At 34.7% G+C, this 13,515-nt stretch overlaps 1 protein-coding gene across 6 annotated transcripts in view; it reads left to right on the top strand.

Moving 5' to 3' along the window:
- LOC104896728 (nuclear pore complex protein GP210) overlaps window positions 1-13,515 on the top strand; it is a 54,477-nt gene that overhangs the window by 29,456 nt on the left and 11,506 nt on the right. For 4 of the 6 annotated variants that reach the window (XM_010683515.3, XM_010683514.3, XM_010683516.3 and 1 more), the window contains exons 20-30: window positions 4,637-4,756; window positions 4,847-5,002; window positions 5,081-5,143; window positions 5,247-5,353; window positions 8,029-8,422; window positions 8,578-8,668; window positions 8,756-8,868; window positions 9,227-9,298; window positions 10,176-10,251; window positions 10,527-10,634; window positions 10,755-10,896. In XM_010683515.3, the coding sequence (XP_010681817.2) occupies window positions 4,637-4,756; window positions 4,847-5,002; window positions 5,081-5,143; window positions 5,247-5,353; window positions 8,029-8,422; window positions 8,578-8,668; window positions 8,756-8,868; window positions 9,227-9,298; window positions 10,176-10,251; window positions 10,527-10,634; window positions 10,755-10,896 (1,442 nt within the window). The remainder of the gene's footprint in view (window positions 1-4,636; window positions 4,757-4,846; window positions 5,003-5,080; window positions 5,144-5,246; window positions 5,354-8,028; window positions 8,423-8,577; window positions 8,669-8,755; window positions 8,869-9,226; window positions 9,299-10,175; window positions 10,252-10,526; window positions 10,635-10,754; window positions 10,897-13,515) is intronic. The other 2 variants (XM_048647443.2, XM_048647441.2) reach the window with 1 other exon arrangement.

Raw genomic sequence — 13,515 nt, 5'->3', positions numbered from 1 at the left:
TAATCTAAAAATTTGGGGTGATTGGTGAAAAAAACATTTAATATGTCTTTTTGGATCTTAAGCTTATTAATTATATACAACGGATGTCATTAACCTTGTTGCTTTTAATCAAATAGGCTCCTCTATTATAAAATTCATAGAGAAGGTTTCTTTATGATGTCCATGTCATCTCTGTCACTCATGCAGAGAAGCACCTTATATACATGAAAAAAAATCGCATTCGTGGTAATGTTCGCATTGTCGCTGTAACGACTTATAACAGTTAAATAGAACGTGGCGTGAATTTTTTGGAAATGATCATATAAGTGGTAATTTAATTTTGTTTTATGCCTTTTCTTTATGTTGTGTCCAATAGCATTATAAATACACTGTTTGGGATACTTAGAGAACGACGTGTCTTTTTTCGCCTATGTGGGATGAGCGCGTATTTGACTACGTCATTTTAAAGATTTTATTGAAAACATATTCAAATAAAAGAAGTCGCCAACTTAGTTTTAAAAAGCGCGAGTGGAGATGCGGCCTAAAGCTTTTAGTAACACTTTTCGAGCAGAAGCCCTCACTCAATTGCAAGAAATTCCTAAAACTTCATCTAAAAAGCAAAATCCCCAATTATGCATATAATTCATTGTGGGTTTATGATCTGAAATTCATATACAAAAAAGAAAATTGATATTATTAAAATTAATAAATATAAGTAAAAGTGCGTGTCGGCTACAAGATGCGAGCACCTTTGCCTTAGCCTCCCTTTGCCTTGCGCCTCCCTTTGCCTTGCGCCTCCCTTTGCCTTGCGCTTTGCGCCTCGGTTCGCCTTGCGCCTTTTAAGAATAAGGTCACAACAAGTTTTTAAAGGAAGATTGATAAACATAATTATATATTAGAAAATCATAAAGACAACTTTGAGACTTATCCAATGTAGATTTTCCCATCGTGACTCCATAAATGGTCAATGAACCATAGATCGAGTTCGGGGGTGTGGTTACGAATAAGATCATAAATCAAATTCACTAAATGATGGCCTTTACTTAATATCGATTCATGTCAAGTTTTATGTAAATAAACAACCACATAATATGTTAATGCAATATATAATTAATCTATATCAGTTCCTATAAAAACAAATAGTACTTTTTGATGACATATTATTGTAACAATCAAACTATTGGGTTCCGAATCAGATTGTCCAATTATCTTCATTTGATGTTAGAACAGTTTTGTAGGTCTTGATTTGCGATGATAAGCATGTAAGATGATAAAAATATTGAATCATACAATCATGCATACGAAGAGTATAATCAATATATAAAAGAAATAAAAATAAAGAAAAGAGTAGAGAAGAATGTACAAGAAGCGTTAATTCTTTTAACGATCTACATCATGACAAGTAAATGGTTAGTAAAATAAAAATTAAAGTGGAATTGACCGTCAGGAATAACACCTTTGTCGCCTGGGTCTTATATAGCGATCTTCCGGATGAGCAATCTTGAAGCTTAAAATAAGAAATTCAAAGGTCTAAATGTGTGAATGTGAGTTTGAGTGTTTGATATTAGGGTTGTCGAGGTATTAAGGAGCATTGTCAAAAGTCATTCGAAGAAAGAAGTTATTTATAGGCAAAAGGGAAATTGAAAACGGAACGAAAAGATAAAATGAAATTGCCCCTTGAGGACAACTTTACGCTTGACGCCCAACTCACGCGCACAACATGTGCATCAAGCGCACTTGCTTTCTTGCCGGTTTGTTTTGATTATTTTAAGATTCAGAACCGAAATTAGCTAGCTTTAGGAATAAAATCTGAGTCTCGAAATATCCTTTAAAAATTAATTATCGCTAATTAATGTTATAATATTAAAAATTCAATTAATTATCAGGAATAATTAATCGAGCCTTTAAAATTTGGCTTGGATTTGATAAACAAACTTTAGATTTTCGAAATGCCTTTGGGCTTAGTTCATTCGATTGCTCTTCCTTTATACAGGATATTTAATTACTGGATACTACATGGGGAAACACGATTTTGTGTCTACAATAGCCCCTACTAGGGATGGGCAAGGGTAGGATCTGGGTAGGGTCCAGCCGGACCCTAGACCCGGACCCTAAATTTTTTTGCAGACCTAGACCCGGACCCTAAGGGTCTGAAAAAATTGGACCCTGACCCAGACCCTTAGGGTCTGAAGGGTCTAGAGGGTCCAGGCTTAAATTCTTTAATTGGCCAAATTTTCAGCATTATTAATATCAATAATCATCTGAAATTCGCATGACACAAACACAAAAAATCGCATGAAACAAACACAAACATATAAATTGAAAAAAAAAACAAACACAAACTTATAAACTGAAAAAAAACGAAACAAACACAATTCACAAACATATAAACTGAAAAAAACAAAACAAACATACAAACTAAAAAAAACGAAACAAACACAACTTACATAAGAGTTCTGAATGGGTGTTTTGGTGTTTTAGTTTAGCTATTAGTCTTTTAGAAAATCAGTTTGTTTTTTAAAAAAGAGTTAAAATGTATATATTAAATACGTTTAGGGTCTAAGGGTTGGGTCTGGGTAGGGTCTGGGTCCAAAATTTTAAGACCCAGACCCGGACCCTATAAAATTTATTTGGACCCACACCCGGACCCGGACCCTTAGGGTCTGAAAAAGTTGGACCTAGACCCTTAAATTAGGGTTGGGTCCAACAGGGTCGAGGTAGGGTCCTGGACCCATGCCCATCCCTAGCCCCTACTTTGACTGAGGTTTAGGAAAATGATAGTCAAGGTATATGATGTTGGAACAAAATGATTCTTAATGCTATGTAGTTTAGAAGTGGTCTATATATCGCCGGTGTTTGCAAAACAAAGTTAGTTTCCAAGACAATAAATCCAAGTAATTTGATTACCTGCAAGACAAGATGTTAGCAGATAGGTGCAAAAAGATGGTCACGTGTAAGACGCACTCCAGTTACGAAAGTCGGAAACAAAAGAAAAATGTTATGGTTGGGTAGGTTTGCATATGACTAAGATCCAACACTATGCTGAAATCAATAGTGATGTATTTGCAAAACTGAAATTTTATTTAAAAGAATATAAAACAAGTATGAATTGTGCTTTTCATGTTTCACCCAAACTTTTTTTTTTTAAAAAAAAATCCTCCCCGGTGGAGTCGCCAAATCGTAATCTTGGGCGTGTTCTTATTCGCCTTTGCGGTGTAAGCGCGTACTTGACTACCTTATTGTAAATGTTTTATTGAAATTTGAATTAAAAGAAGGTGCGGACAAGTCTTTAAAGGAAGACTTATAAACCTAATTGGATATTGGGAATGTTTGGGACAACTTTCGAACTTATCCAATGTGTATTTCCTCGTCATGACTCCATTAATGGTCAATAAATCATAGATTGAGTTCAGGGGTGAGGATACGAATAATATCAGGAATCAAATTCGCCCATCGATGGTCTCTACTTAATATCGATTCATGTAAGTTTTATGCAAATAAACAACCACATAATATGTTAATGCAATCTATAACTACTCTATGTCATTCAACAAATAAAAGACAAATATTTGGTCACATGTTATTATAACAATCTAATCATTGGGTTCCTAATCAGATTGTCCAATTATCTAAATTTAAAGTTAGAATAGTTCTTTAAGTCCTGATTAACAATAATAAGCATGCGAGATGATGAAAGCATTAAATAATACAATCATGCATATGAATAGAATAATCAATATAGAAAAGAAATTCAAATAAAGAAAAGAGTAGAGAAGAATGTACAAGAAATCATTAAGTCCTTTAATCATCTAAATCATGACAAGTAAATGGTTAGTAAAATAAGAATTAAAGTGGAACTGTCACGGAGTTTTTATCCCTTAGTCGCCTGGGTCTTAAGCAAAGATCTTGAGGATGAGCAATCTGGAAGCATGAAATAAGAAATTAGAAGGTCTGAATGTGTTTGAATGTGAGTTTGAGTGTTCGAATATAAGTTTAAGTGTTTGATATTAGGGATGTCACAAGTCATTCGAAGAAACGAGGTATTTATAGGCAAAGGAAATCAAGTGCAAAGTTTGATTAAGCACAAAAATTGATCAAGCGCAAATATTATTATTTCCATAATTTATTTATAGTTTGATCAATTTTTGTGTCATTTAAGAACTGCTTATGAGTACCTTATTTTAAGTTTTAAATTAAATGTATATTATTTATTTAATAAAGGAATTCTTTTATATATCAGATTTTTATGTGTGTAATAGTGTATGACACGGGTCACAAGTCTGTCATTTATAGAATGCTTATATTGAAGGATCACTCACCCCTCAAAAAGAGTAGGAACCACCTAACAAGATGCTTTACTTTTTTCTATAACTTCCTTCCAGCCTATTGGCTCTTTTTTTTTCTTCTGTGGAGAGTACTAGAGAACTTCTCTTTGTAGTCAATTGTCAAAACATCCTAAAAATGCAATATTGAAAAAACTTGTCCAGTCCCAATTAAACTGTTGTTTGTGGTATCCTTGCTCATGAGTTGCACTTTTTGACTTCCGTAAAGTAGTTACTTGATTCAAAAATTCAGTGGGTTGCCTCAGAAGTCATAACTTTTCATGCGGATATTCTTCTCTTTAATTTTCACCTCAAACTGTTAACATGTTCTTTAGTTTACTGTGGAAGGAGGACCGAGAATGGGTATCTTCATTGAGTATACAAGTATGAATGACAGTATAGTGGCAGTTGATGCTTGTGTGGGACGACTATCTGGAGTAGCACCAGGCAATGCTGTAAGAGGAAAATATTATCCTTTCAGCTTTTTCTACTTATTTCCTTCTTGTGTCCGTGTGCATGATTTTGCTACTTACTATTTGGTGTAGACTGTGCTTGCCACCTTTTATGGGAATGCACGAACAATTCTATGTCAAGCACATGGTAAAGTCAGAGTAGGGGTTCCATCAGCCGCCATCCTGAATGTACAAAGTGAGCAACTGGCTGTGGGACGTGAAATGCCTATTTTCCCTTTCTTAATTGAGGCAAGAGGAGTCACATACTTGTTCATATCGTTTTCACCCGCGCTTTCTAAGTTTTACTGATACCCTTTAATCTTATAGGGAGACTTGTTTTCATTTTATGAGCTGTGCAAGGACTACAACTGGACTATTGAGAATGAAAAGGTCAGATCATTTGTAATGCTAGAAAACAACTTATTACTTCAAGTTTTGTACTGATAATGTTGTGTTATTGCCCATACTAAATGTATCTAATACTCGTGTCTAGGTATTGGGTTTCAGCCCCGCTGAGCATTTGCATGGTAACTACAAACTGCCTACAAGGAGCCATGAGTATGAGCAAGAAATTAATTTTCTTAAGGTGCTTTATGGAAGGTATGCTTGATTCTGACTTATTTTTTATCCAACTCCCAAATCTTGTTTGGTTTAGAAAAGCTCATTTCAGAATAAAACACTAGAAGTTACAGAAGTAAACAAGTAACTCTGCAGAAACTAAGATAACGGGGAAGACGAAAAAGGAAGTCTTATTATCTTGCGTGTCTGACGAAGTTCCTGGAAGGCCTTGTGGGCTTGGACATATAGTGAACTCAGTATGTGTTTGTTGTGCATATATAGATTGTCAACTAAACTCACTTGTGATGAATAGCTCACTGTTTGTTGCTTTTAAGACATTCCTGGCAGGCATTGTAGGAGTTCAATAATTTGCTGGATAGGGGGATTTAGAAGGAAAGGATCAGAAGAAAAAGGGAGGCATTAAATATCTTGTGTTTGGTACAATATGGGCGAAGGGAAGGGAAATGAATCGGGAGGATTCATTTTCCTTCCCCTCTTAATAATCAAATCCTTCCATTGTTGGAAAGATTTGTAAGAGACGTGCTTTGTTTGGCACAAATCTGTTAAGGGGCTTGGCTACTTGAGTTTCTTTTGGGCGTCAACTTAGTAGGACCTATAATCCAGAAGTCAGGTGACTAGCACTATTTGAATGAAAGTTATTCTGTTTGTGGCTGAAGTTGAATATAGTTGAAATAAACCTCTATTTATAGGTTGACAATTCTGCCTGGAATCTGGATTGTGGTATGCTCCTCTACATGGGAATACGGGATAAACATGGGAATGTAGTTTGCTAGCTGGTTTTACTTTTAGTTCATTGGGGTAGGCAAATTATCATGCATCTTTGAATGGTGGTATCAGTTATGGCATGATTTATTCATTGACCTATCAATTATTCTTTAGGTTTTATTACTGACAGTGTCTTAGTGATTTGTTTTTGAAGAAAAGATTTCGTTGTTCTTTTTCTTCACTGTCTCTAATTGAAGTTTATATAAAAAGCAATAACTTATTGAGTATACAAGGATAAGGTACTAGGAGGTGAATATTTTGTATGAGAAAATTCCATCAAAAAAGGGGCCACAAAATGTGAAAACTCAATGCTCGAAGAAGAATGGGTGTTTAGCATACATGATGCTTTCAGGTGGAGGAAAGAGAAAAACATATCAAACCAGTAAGAGAAGACAAGACATCGAGCTTTTAGATTCTGTTGCTAAAGAAGGTAGCTGAAACAATAGGTAGTACTCCTAAAATGCACTAGCTGATTCACCTTACCCAACTCAGAAAAAGCCCTAATGTTTTGCATGTTAAATTAAGGGATTACTCCCAAACTTGCAGATCCAGTTGCTGAAACCTAGATCTAAATGTTTCGTTGGTTGCAGCTGGTCTCTTTACAATCCATCTATCTGTCATGGGCAGAAGGGGACATTTGCATATTGGATATGCTAGTCTTGGTGTTCTCTTCACGTTTACATTCAGAGTGATTGGGCATGTGTGGTTTTGTTATTTATTCTGTGGATTTTGCGTTACGCTCAGCTGGTATATGATCAAATCATGATCCATTATGTATGTACTGTGCACTAAAGATTGTTTGGAGAGGTGGGGGTTAAGGGGTAAGCACACTAGGTAAAATTGGTTCAACATAGTATTGATCTGGAGGTTCAATAGGGTTGCTCAAATTAAAACATTCAAGAACCGACCGCAGTGGTTTAGACATTGACATTTCCAGAATCCGAAGATATTTGTTCAGAGAATGACCAGTTAAGATAAAGGCGATATTAGAAGGAGTCCAGGTTGATCATATATGGAAGGTGTAAATAAAATCACAAAAGAATTTTGCCTCATTGATTCAAGAAAAGTTAGTGGAACTTTATTGGGAGGATTTCTTACTTCATCATAGTCAACCTTAAGGCTCTAAAATACATGACATTACAATTTTATGACTCATTTATGCTACTCTGTCTTTAATCGATAATGGGTATGCTTTCATTGTCTATTAGATTATTGGAACTAGTTCTTGAATTAAATAGCTTTGTACTCGAAGCTAATCGAAGTGTATATTCCCATTTTCTTCTGTCCTTTTTTTTGATGTAATCATGTCACCTTGGAGTTTGGAGATTTAGATCCCTATTTCCAATTAAAAAAGGCTAAAGACGTAAGAGCTTTCTTACTTTAATAATACCTTTGAGGTCTTTTAAGACCCATACTCTTGTAATTAGGGACATGAAATGTGTCTATTGGCTAAGGTACATCTCTTTTGGCTTCTTTGAGGATGAGGTGGTGAGCCGTATATACTATATTGTTGCATAACATCCTTGTGGAAGAAGAGTTTGTGTGTATGGGAATCAGATTTTGTGTTTCTATCTTTCTGGCATTCTTGTATAATTTGCAGGTGAATTATGCTACATCTGGGAGGGCATATACGAGAAAACGAACTTAGCAGTTCACTGCTATGACCAACAGTTTAGGTTGCAAATTATGGTCCAAGGAGATTTCTTGTTCTAGGGTGGTATTTAGTATAAGTGCATATCTGGGCTATAGGCTACTGAAAAGTGTCAATTGCTTCTGTGTCGTACTGTCGTTGTATGATGTGCCTGTATCTTAAAACAAATTTCTTGTTTAAGAAACCACGTGATTTCTGTTATCTTTATATATAAGATATACCCATAAGAACAGAAAAGTTTGATCCACATATTTGCATTTTTTTTCCTTCCTGAAATCAGATCCGGTGGAAGAAGCAAAATTCTACTTACATTCACTTGTGACTTCTTGTCTCCCGGTTTTTTCCTACATTCAAGGTCCTACAGTGCTTCTTTACTCATAAGGGTTGTTCCTGATCCTCCCCTCGCTCATGGGATTCCAATAACATGGATTCTTCCTCCGCATTATACTACATCAGATCTTTTACCTTCATCAATATCAGATCGTCAAACGGGATCCACTGCTTACTCTTTACTAGGATGTTCTGGTCTAAATGATGATGAATGGCAAAAAGGTGCCATTTCTATATCTGGAAGTAGAATTATAACTACAAATAGCAACGATCTTGCTTGTATCCAGGCAAAAGACCTCAGTACCGGAAGAATTGAGGTTGCCACGTGCCTGAAGGTGGCTGAGGTACAAATACATACACTCAGCGCTATATAATTTTGCCTATTGAACTATCATCAGCACATGATTTTGTTAATTTTCGTACTGCTTATCTTCGCTATTTGATGATTTATTACCAATGCTAATTCTAGTCAGTTTATTGATGCGACTTTCTGGTTCAGGTTGCTCAAATCAGATTTCTGAGGAAGTTGACATTCTACCTTGCTGTTGGTTCTGAACTTGAACTTCCTGTTTACTTTTACGACAATTTGGGTACTCTAACTCTCACTTGAATTGATGTAAGCTTGGATATTATTGAGGTGAAAGCTTTCAGAAGACTGAATATTAGTTTTTGGGCAGGAAATCCCTTCCTTGAAGCTCACAATGTGGTGGTGTTTGATATCGATACTAACTTCAAGGACATTCTTGCTATTGATAAGGTTAATCAGAATAAGGAGAGCATCAATATCAAGGTATACTTGCAAATATTATACCTTTTGGAATTTCGAAGCATTAATATTCAGTTACTTGCGACGATATTTTTACCATTTTCCATTATATATACTCATGGCTTGACCAACTTAATGAAATATGAATCTCATTCTGTCATCTATTGGTATTCTGTTGTCTTTTTTCTGATTGGTTATGCAGCTTGATTTAAGTTAATGACCTGGTCTTCCATTGTCTTTCTTCTGGTTGATCATGCTGCTTGATATGAGTTAATGATCTCTGCTTTTGTGTTTAAGTTAATGACCTGGTCTTCCATTGTCTTTCTTCTGGTTGGTCATGCAGCTTGATTTGAGTTAATTATCTCTTCTTTTGTGTTTAAAGGCGATGCGGCATGGTACAGCTCTTGTTGCAGTGAGATTTGACCGTAATCCAAAAAAGTCAGACTATATCATGGTAACTGTTTGCCTCAAGTTTTCGTTAGCATTTACATGGTTCTTAAGAGTGAAGTTGCAACAGGAATCTTTCATCGAAAGTTTAATTTCTATGCTTATGTAGTTTTAGAAATTGTTTATTTTAGTGTCGGTCGGGGTGGTGGGGGGGTTGGCATCATATTGATCTAGATCCATAAGAAGGATCTGAAACCTATTAGTTTGTAGAAACAATGTCAATGGTCCACTCTAGCATACTTTCATTATGCTTCATGACTGTAGGAAGTAGCAATCAAGTATGCACTTTTGTAAAATCTGTACGAAGTTTTTCTTCCTCTGTTTAAATTTCTCATTCTTATTCTTAATCAACTTCAGAACAAGTTCATGAAGACATCCCAAAGTTTGGCATTTCAAGAAGAGACTATGTGTTACATGAAGATTACTTGATATTAAGTGGCAGATTCTTTCTGAATTTTTTTGTCATTTAATACTTAATAATAATATCCTTAAGTTTGAACATGGGGTAATAAGGTCAAACATGCAAGCATTGTGAAATATTCTGATGCCAAAATGTGACCACTGATCAATCTGTAGTAATTATACTCAAACACTGAAACTACCAAGTTTTCAAGGACTCTGAAAAGTTTCCAGTGCACCAAAAATTACGACGGCTGAGAAAAATTGCATTAAAGATAATCATTTCTTTGAAAGACAAACATCGCTCTGATGAAATTTGGTAGCATTGGCTATATTAATGGGTAGATGATGTTCTTGAAGATTTAAAGCATAATGAAAATTATATGTTAATTTTAGGATTTTGGCAGTGTGGTTCTTAGCATCTTGGTTCGTCCTCTTCAATTGTAGTCGGAATTTTCACATGATTTAGTGGTTGTTTTGTTCAGATTTCTGTGGGAGCTCATATAAATCCACAAGATCCAATTGCTCATCCTGGAAGCAATCTGAGCTTTATTGTAGAAGGTAAAAAGAGAAAATTCCTTTTCATCAGTTGAAACAACATAATCTTTGTAACCCCTCCCCCCCTTCATAAACAATTACGTCTTGAATTAGTTGTTATGGTACCTTGTATTGTGTTTGAAATCCTGTATTACTGAGGATTTCTTAGGATAGATCCAATTTATATGATAGAAGGAGAATCTTGCTGATTGGCAACCATATTTACATGTGTTGGATCGACCTGTTGTTCCTTGACATGGTATCCTCTGTCAACCAACCTTGCTGGGTTTCTCTGATAGGATTAGAGAATCAAGCACCAGGAGAATGGTCAAGTAGTGATGAAAGTGTTATTTCTGTGGACTCACAATCTGGTAAAGCTGTGGCAGTTGGAAAGGGTACAGCTGCAGGTATTCATTTTTCTTGATGCTCGACATTTTAAGATAATAAGGCATGAATGCTTAGCATGTACATATTAAGATATTAAGTTAATCATTTCATCTTCATTTGAGGTTCGTTACTGTTTACAGTGATGTTTCAAAGTTCAATCTTGAAACTGCAAACGACCGTAAGTGTGCTGCATGGGGATCTCATAACTGTTGATACTCCAGCGGACAGCTTAACAAATACTCCTCTTCCCCCCGGAGGATATAAATTCTCAGTGAAATTCAGGTTTTTTAAATTTGCTCTAGTTTACGGCAATAGTGTTTTCTTTTTACCCCATGTTAAATTGATGAGGTTGATCAGTTAGCCTTTTTTTCTTTGGCGAAGATTTGGTAATTACCTCTCGCCTCAGGAAAAGTTCAAACTGTATATCATCATAGATTTATTGTTGTTTCACATGAGAATAGAATTTAATAATTTTCTTCATTACCCAGAAGAAGCAGGGGATTCAATATTGGACTCAAGTTTGGATTACAACTTTCTAGCTCAATGTACTATGTAGAGTTTGAGGACTTTTGTGTATAACTAAGTATATAGATTCCAATTTTCACGAATCCAGTAAAGTAGTAAATTAATAAAATGGTGCTGCCGGGTTTTTTTAGTCTAGACACTTTAGGCTATTCCTTTTTAATGTACACACTTTGCTTTATCTAAACTAGGTAACCTTTTCCATCATCTTTCCCACCTTTTCAACCCATTTCTAACTCATAGGGCGTGTTTGGCACTAGGTTTTTAGGTAACGGATAGAGGTTTGACAAGGTCAAATCACTACTTTTGAAAAAAAGAAGTGTTTGGCAAATAGCGGTTGATGTAGAGGTTAGTCTTTGAACTAGCATTTTACCAGCTTTTGGCAAACGTTAGATATACTAACGTTTGAGGTTGGCAATATAGCGGCTCAATCCTTCCATCAAATTATGTTTCAAATTATATAAGGACATTGAAGAATTGGGTGGAAAAAGTTAGCAGACAATTGTCATGTGCTCATGTTGCATTGCATATGCTTTTTTTTTTTTCAATGTTAGTATGTGTTATATTTTATTATTTTATGATGTTAGATAATATAAATAATTAAGTAATATAGCACAACCAATATAATATTACTACTATGAAGTAAAACAAAAAGAATTGAACTCCTCTCCTTGCTTTTACTTACTAAATGTTATTATGTTTATGTAGACTAGACCTGGTTATTGGACAGGGTAGTCCAATGGTTAATGGGTTAGGGTCAATTTTACAGGGGTTTTATTGGACAGGATTATTATAGGATAAGGTCATTATAGGGCCAACAAAGAAACCCAATAATTTAAAAAAATAAAATAAGTTTTGTAAAAATAATTACATATTCGGATTCGCATTCATTTATACTTAATTTTGGCTCTCTTTGTTGTTTTTCTTGCTCGTTTACCGACCCGTCCATTATCGGCCCGCTACCGACCCTTTATGAGACGACCCTCTTATGACCCGACCCGCTTTCAACCTGCACTGACCCTGACCCGACCCGCCTAATAACCTGGTCTAATGTAGACTAATAAGTATTTTAAAAGTAGCCACTACCAAAAGTTAAAATATTGAATTCCAATATTCTAAATTATTCTAAATAGTACATTATTTTGTTGTTTATATTGCCGAATCGCTAGTTTTACCAAACACTTATACTTTAAACAACTATTTCAACAACTAACCTCTACCCGCTGACAATGTACCAATAACAACTGGTACAACAACTAACTGCTACTACGACCAAACGACCAATAACAACTACTTTTGCCTAACAGACCCATATACTTTATCTCCTCCAAGATCTTTTATTTATTTATTTATTTATTTATTTATTTTACTTTCCCCGACTTACAATAAGCTTTTAGACACTCTCTCTCATACTTTTGGCAAATTTCCGTGGTTTTCCCCCTAAGTTAATCATGTAAATCTTTTGGAGTCAGAGATAGAGATTGGTTTATTAAGTACTCCCTTATCCCTTAATAGATTTACCGTTTCTAATTGGGGCACTGTTCATAGGTATAGAAAATCCACAAAAATAAAAACCAATATATAAGAAAAACATACTCATGTAGGGTCTTGTTTAATTCGTTTCATTGTGTACTTAAGGAAAATCAAATTTTTTATAATTTTTACGAATATGTAATTAAGATATTCATAATACAAAATGTGCATTTAGGGGTATTTATGAACATCCCTACGTGATTAGATAAATGGGAAATCTATCGGGGGGTGGAGGGAGTATTAGTTAACCACCTTTTGCTTTTAGTTGTGGTTCAAAATAAAAATGAACAAATAAGATCTTTAAGGATACTCTAAATTAATATGTGATCCTTGCATGAGCTTTATTCTAATGTCAAACTAAAATTAGATGTATATTTTACTTAATTTGAATAATGTTTTTAAATTTTCATATCACAAGCAATCACCTAGGCTATTGGAACACAAATAACTAGCTTTAGACCTGTGCCATCTAAAAAATGAGAGATGAAATAGTGTTTTTGTTAAGATTCTTGATTCTCTTAGGATCTACTCAGTAATTTACTTGAGTTTCAAAATTAATATAATGTTTTCCTAATTATGTTAGTCTATTAAGTTCACTAATTGTTAGGTTCGTAATCCTTAGTTACATTATTAGATGAAAAATATTGCCTTAAGTGGTGCTCCGAAATTTTATGTCTTTATATGCACGACGTAGAGAAAACAAGAAGAAGGCTTATGTGATATTATTATTGTCCTTAACATACTTTTTTGTTATATAGATTATAAAATTATATTACATGAGTCTTACTTTAATATACAATTAGAGCTACTTATATTAATACTCTATGTGTAAAAGATCTGAACACT

The sequence above is a fragment of the Beta vulgaris genome, chromosome 6 (genome assembly GCF_026745355.1).
Source record: "Beta vulgaris subsp. vulgaris cultivar EL10 chromosome 6, EL10.2, whole genome shotgun sequence".
Taxonomy (NCBI): Eukaryota; Viridiplantae; Streptophyta; class Magnoliopsida; order Caryophyllales; family Amaranthaceae; genus Beta; species Beta vulgaris.
Note: the sequence above shows the minus strand (reverse complement) of the source record. Positions and strands in the feature narration are given on the sequence as shown.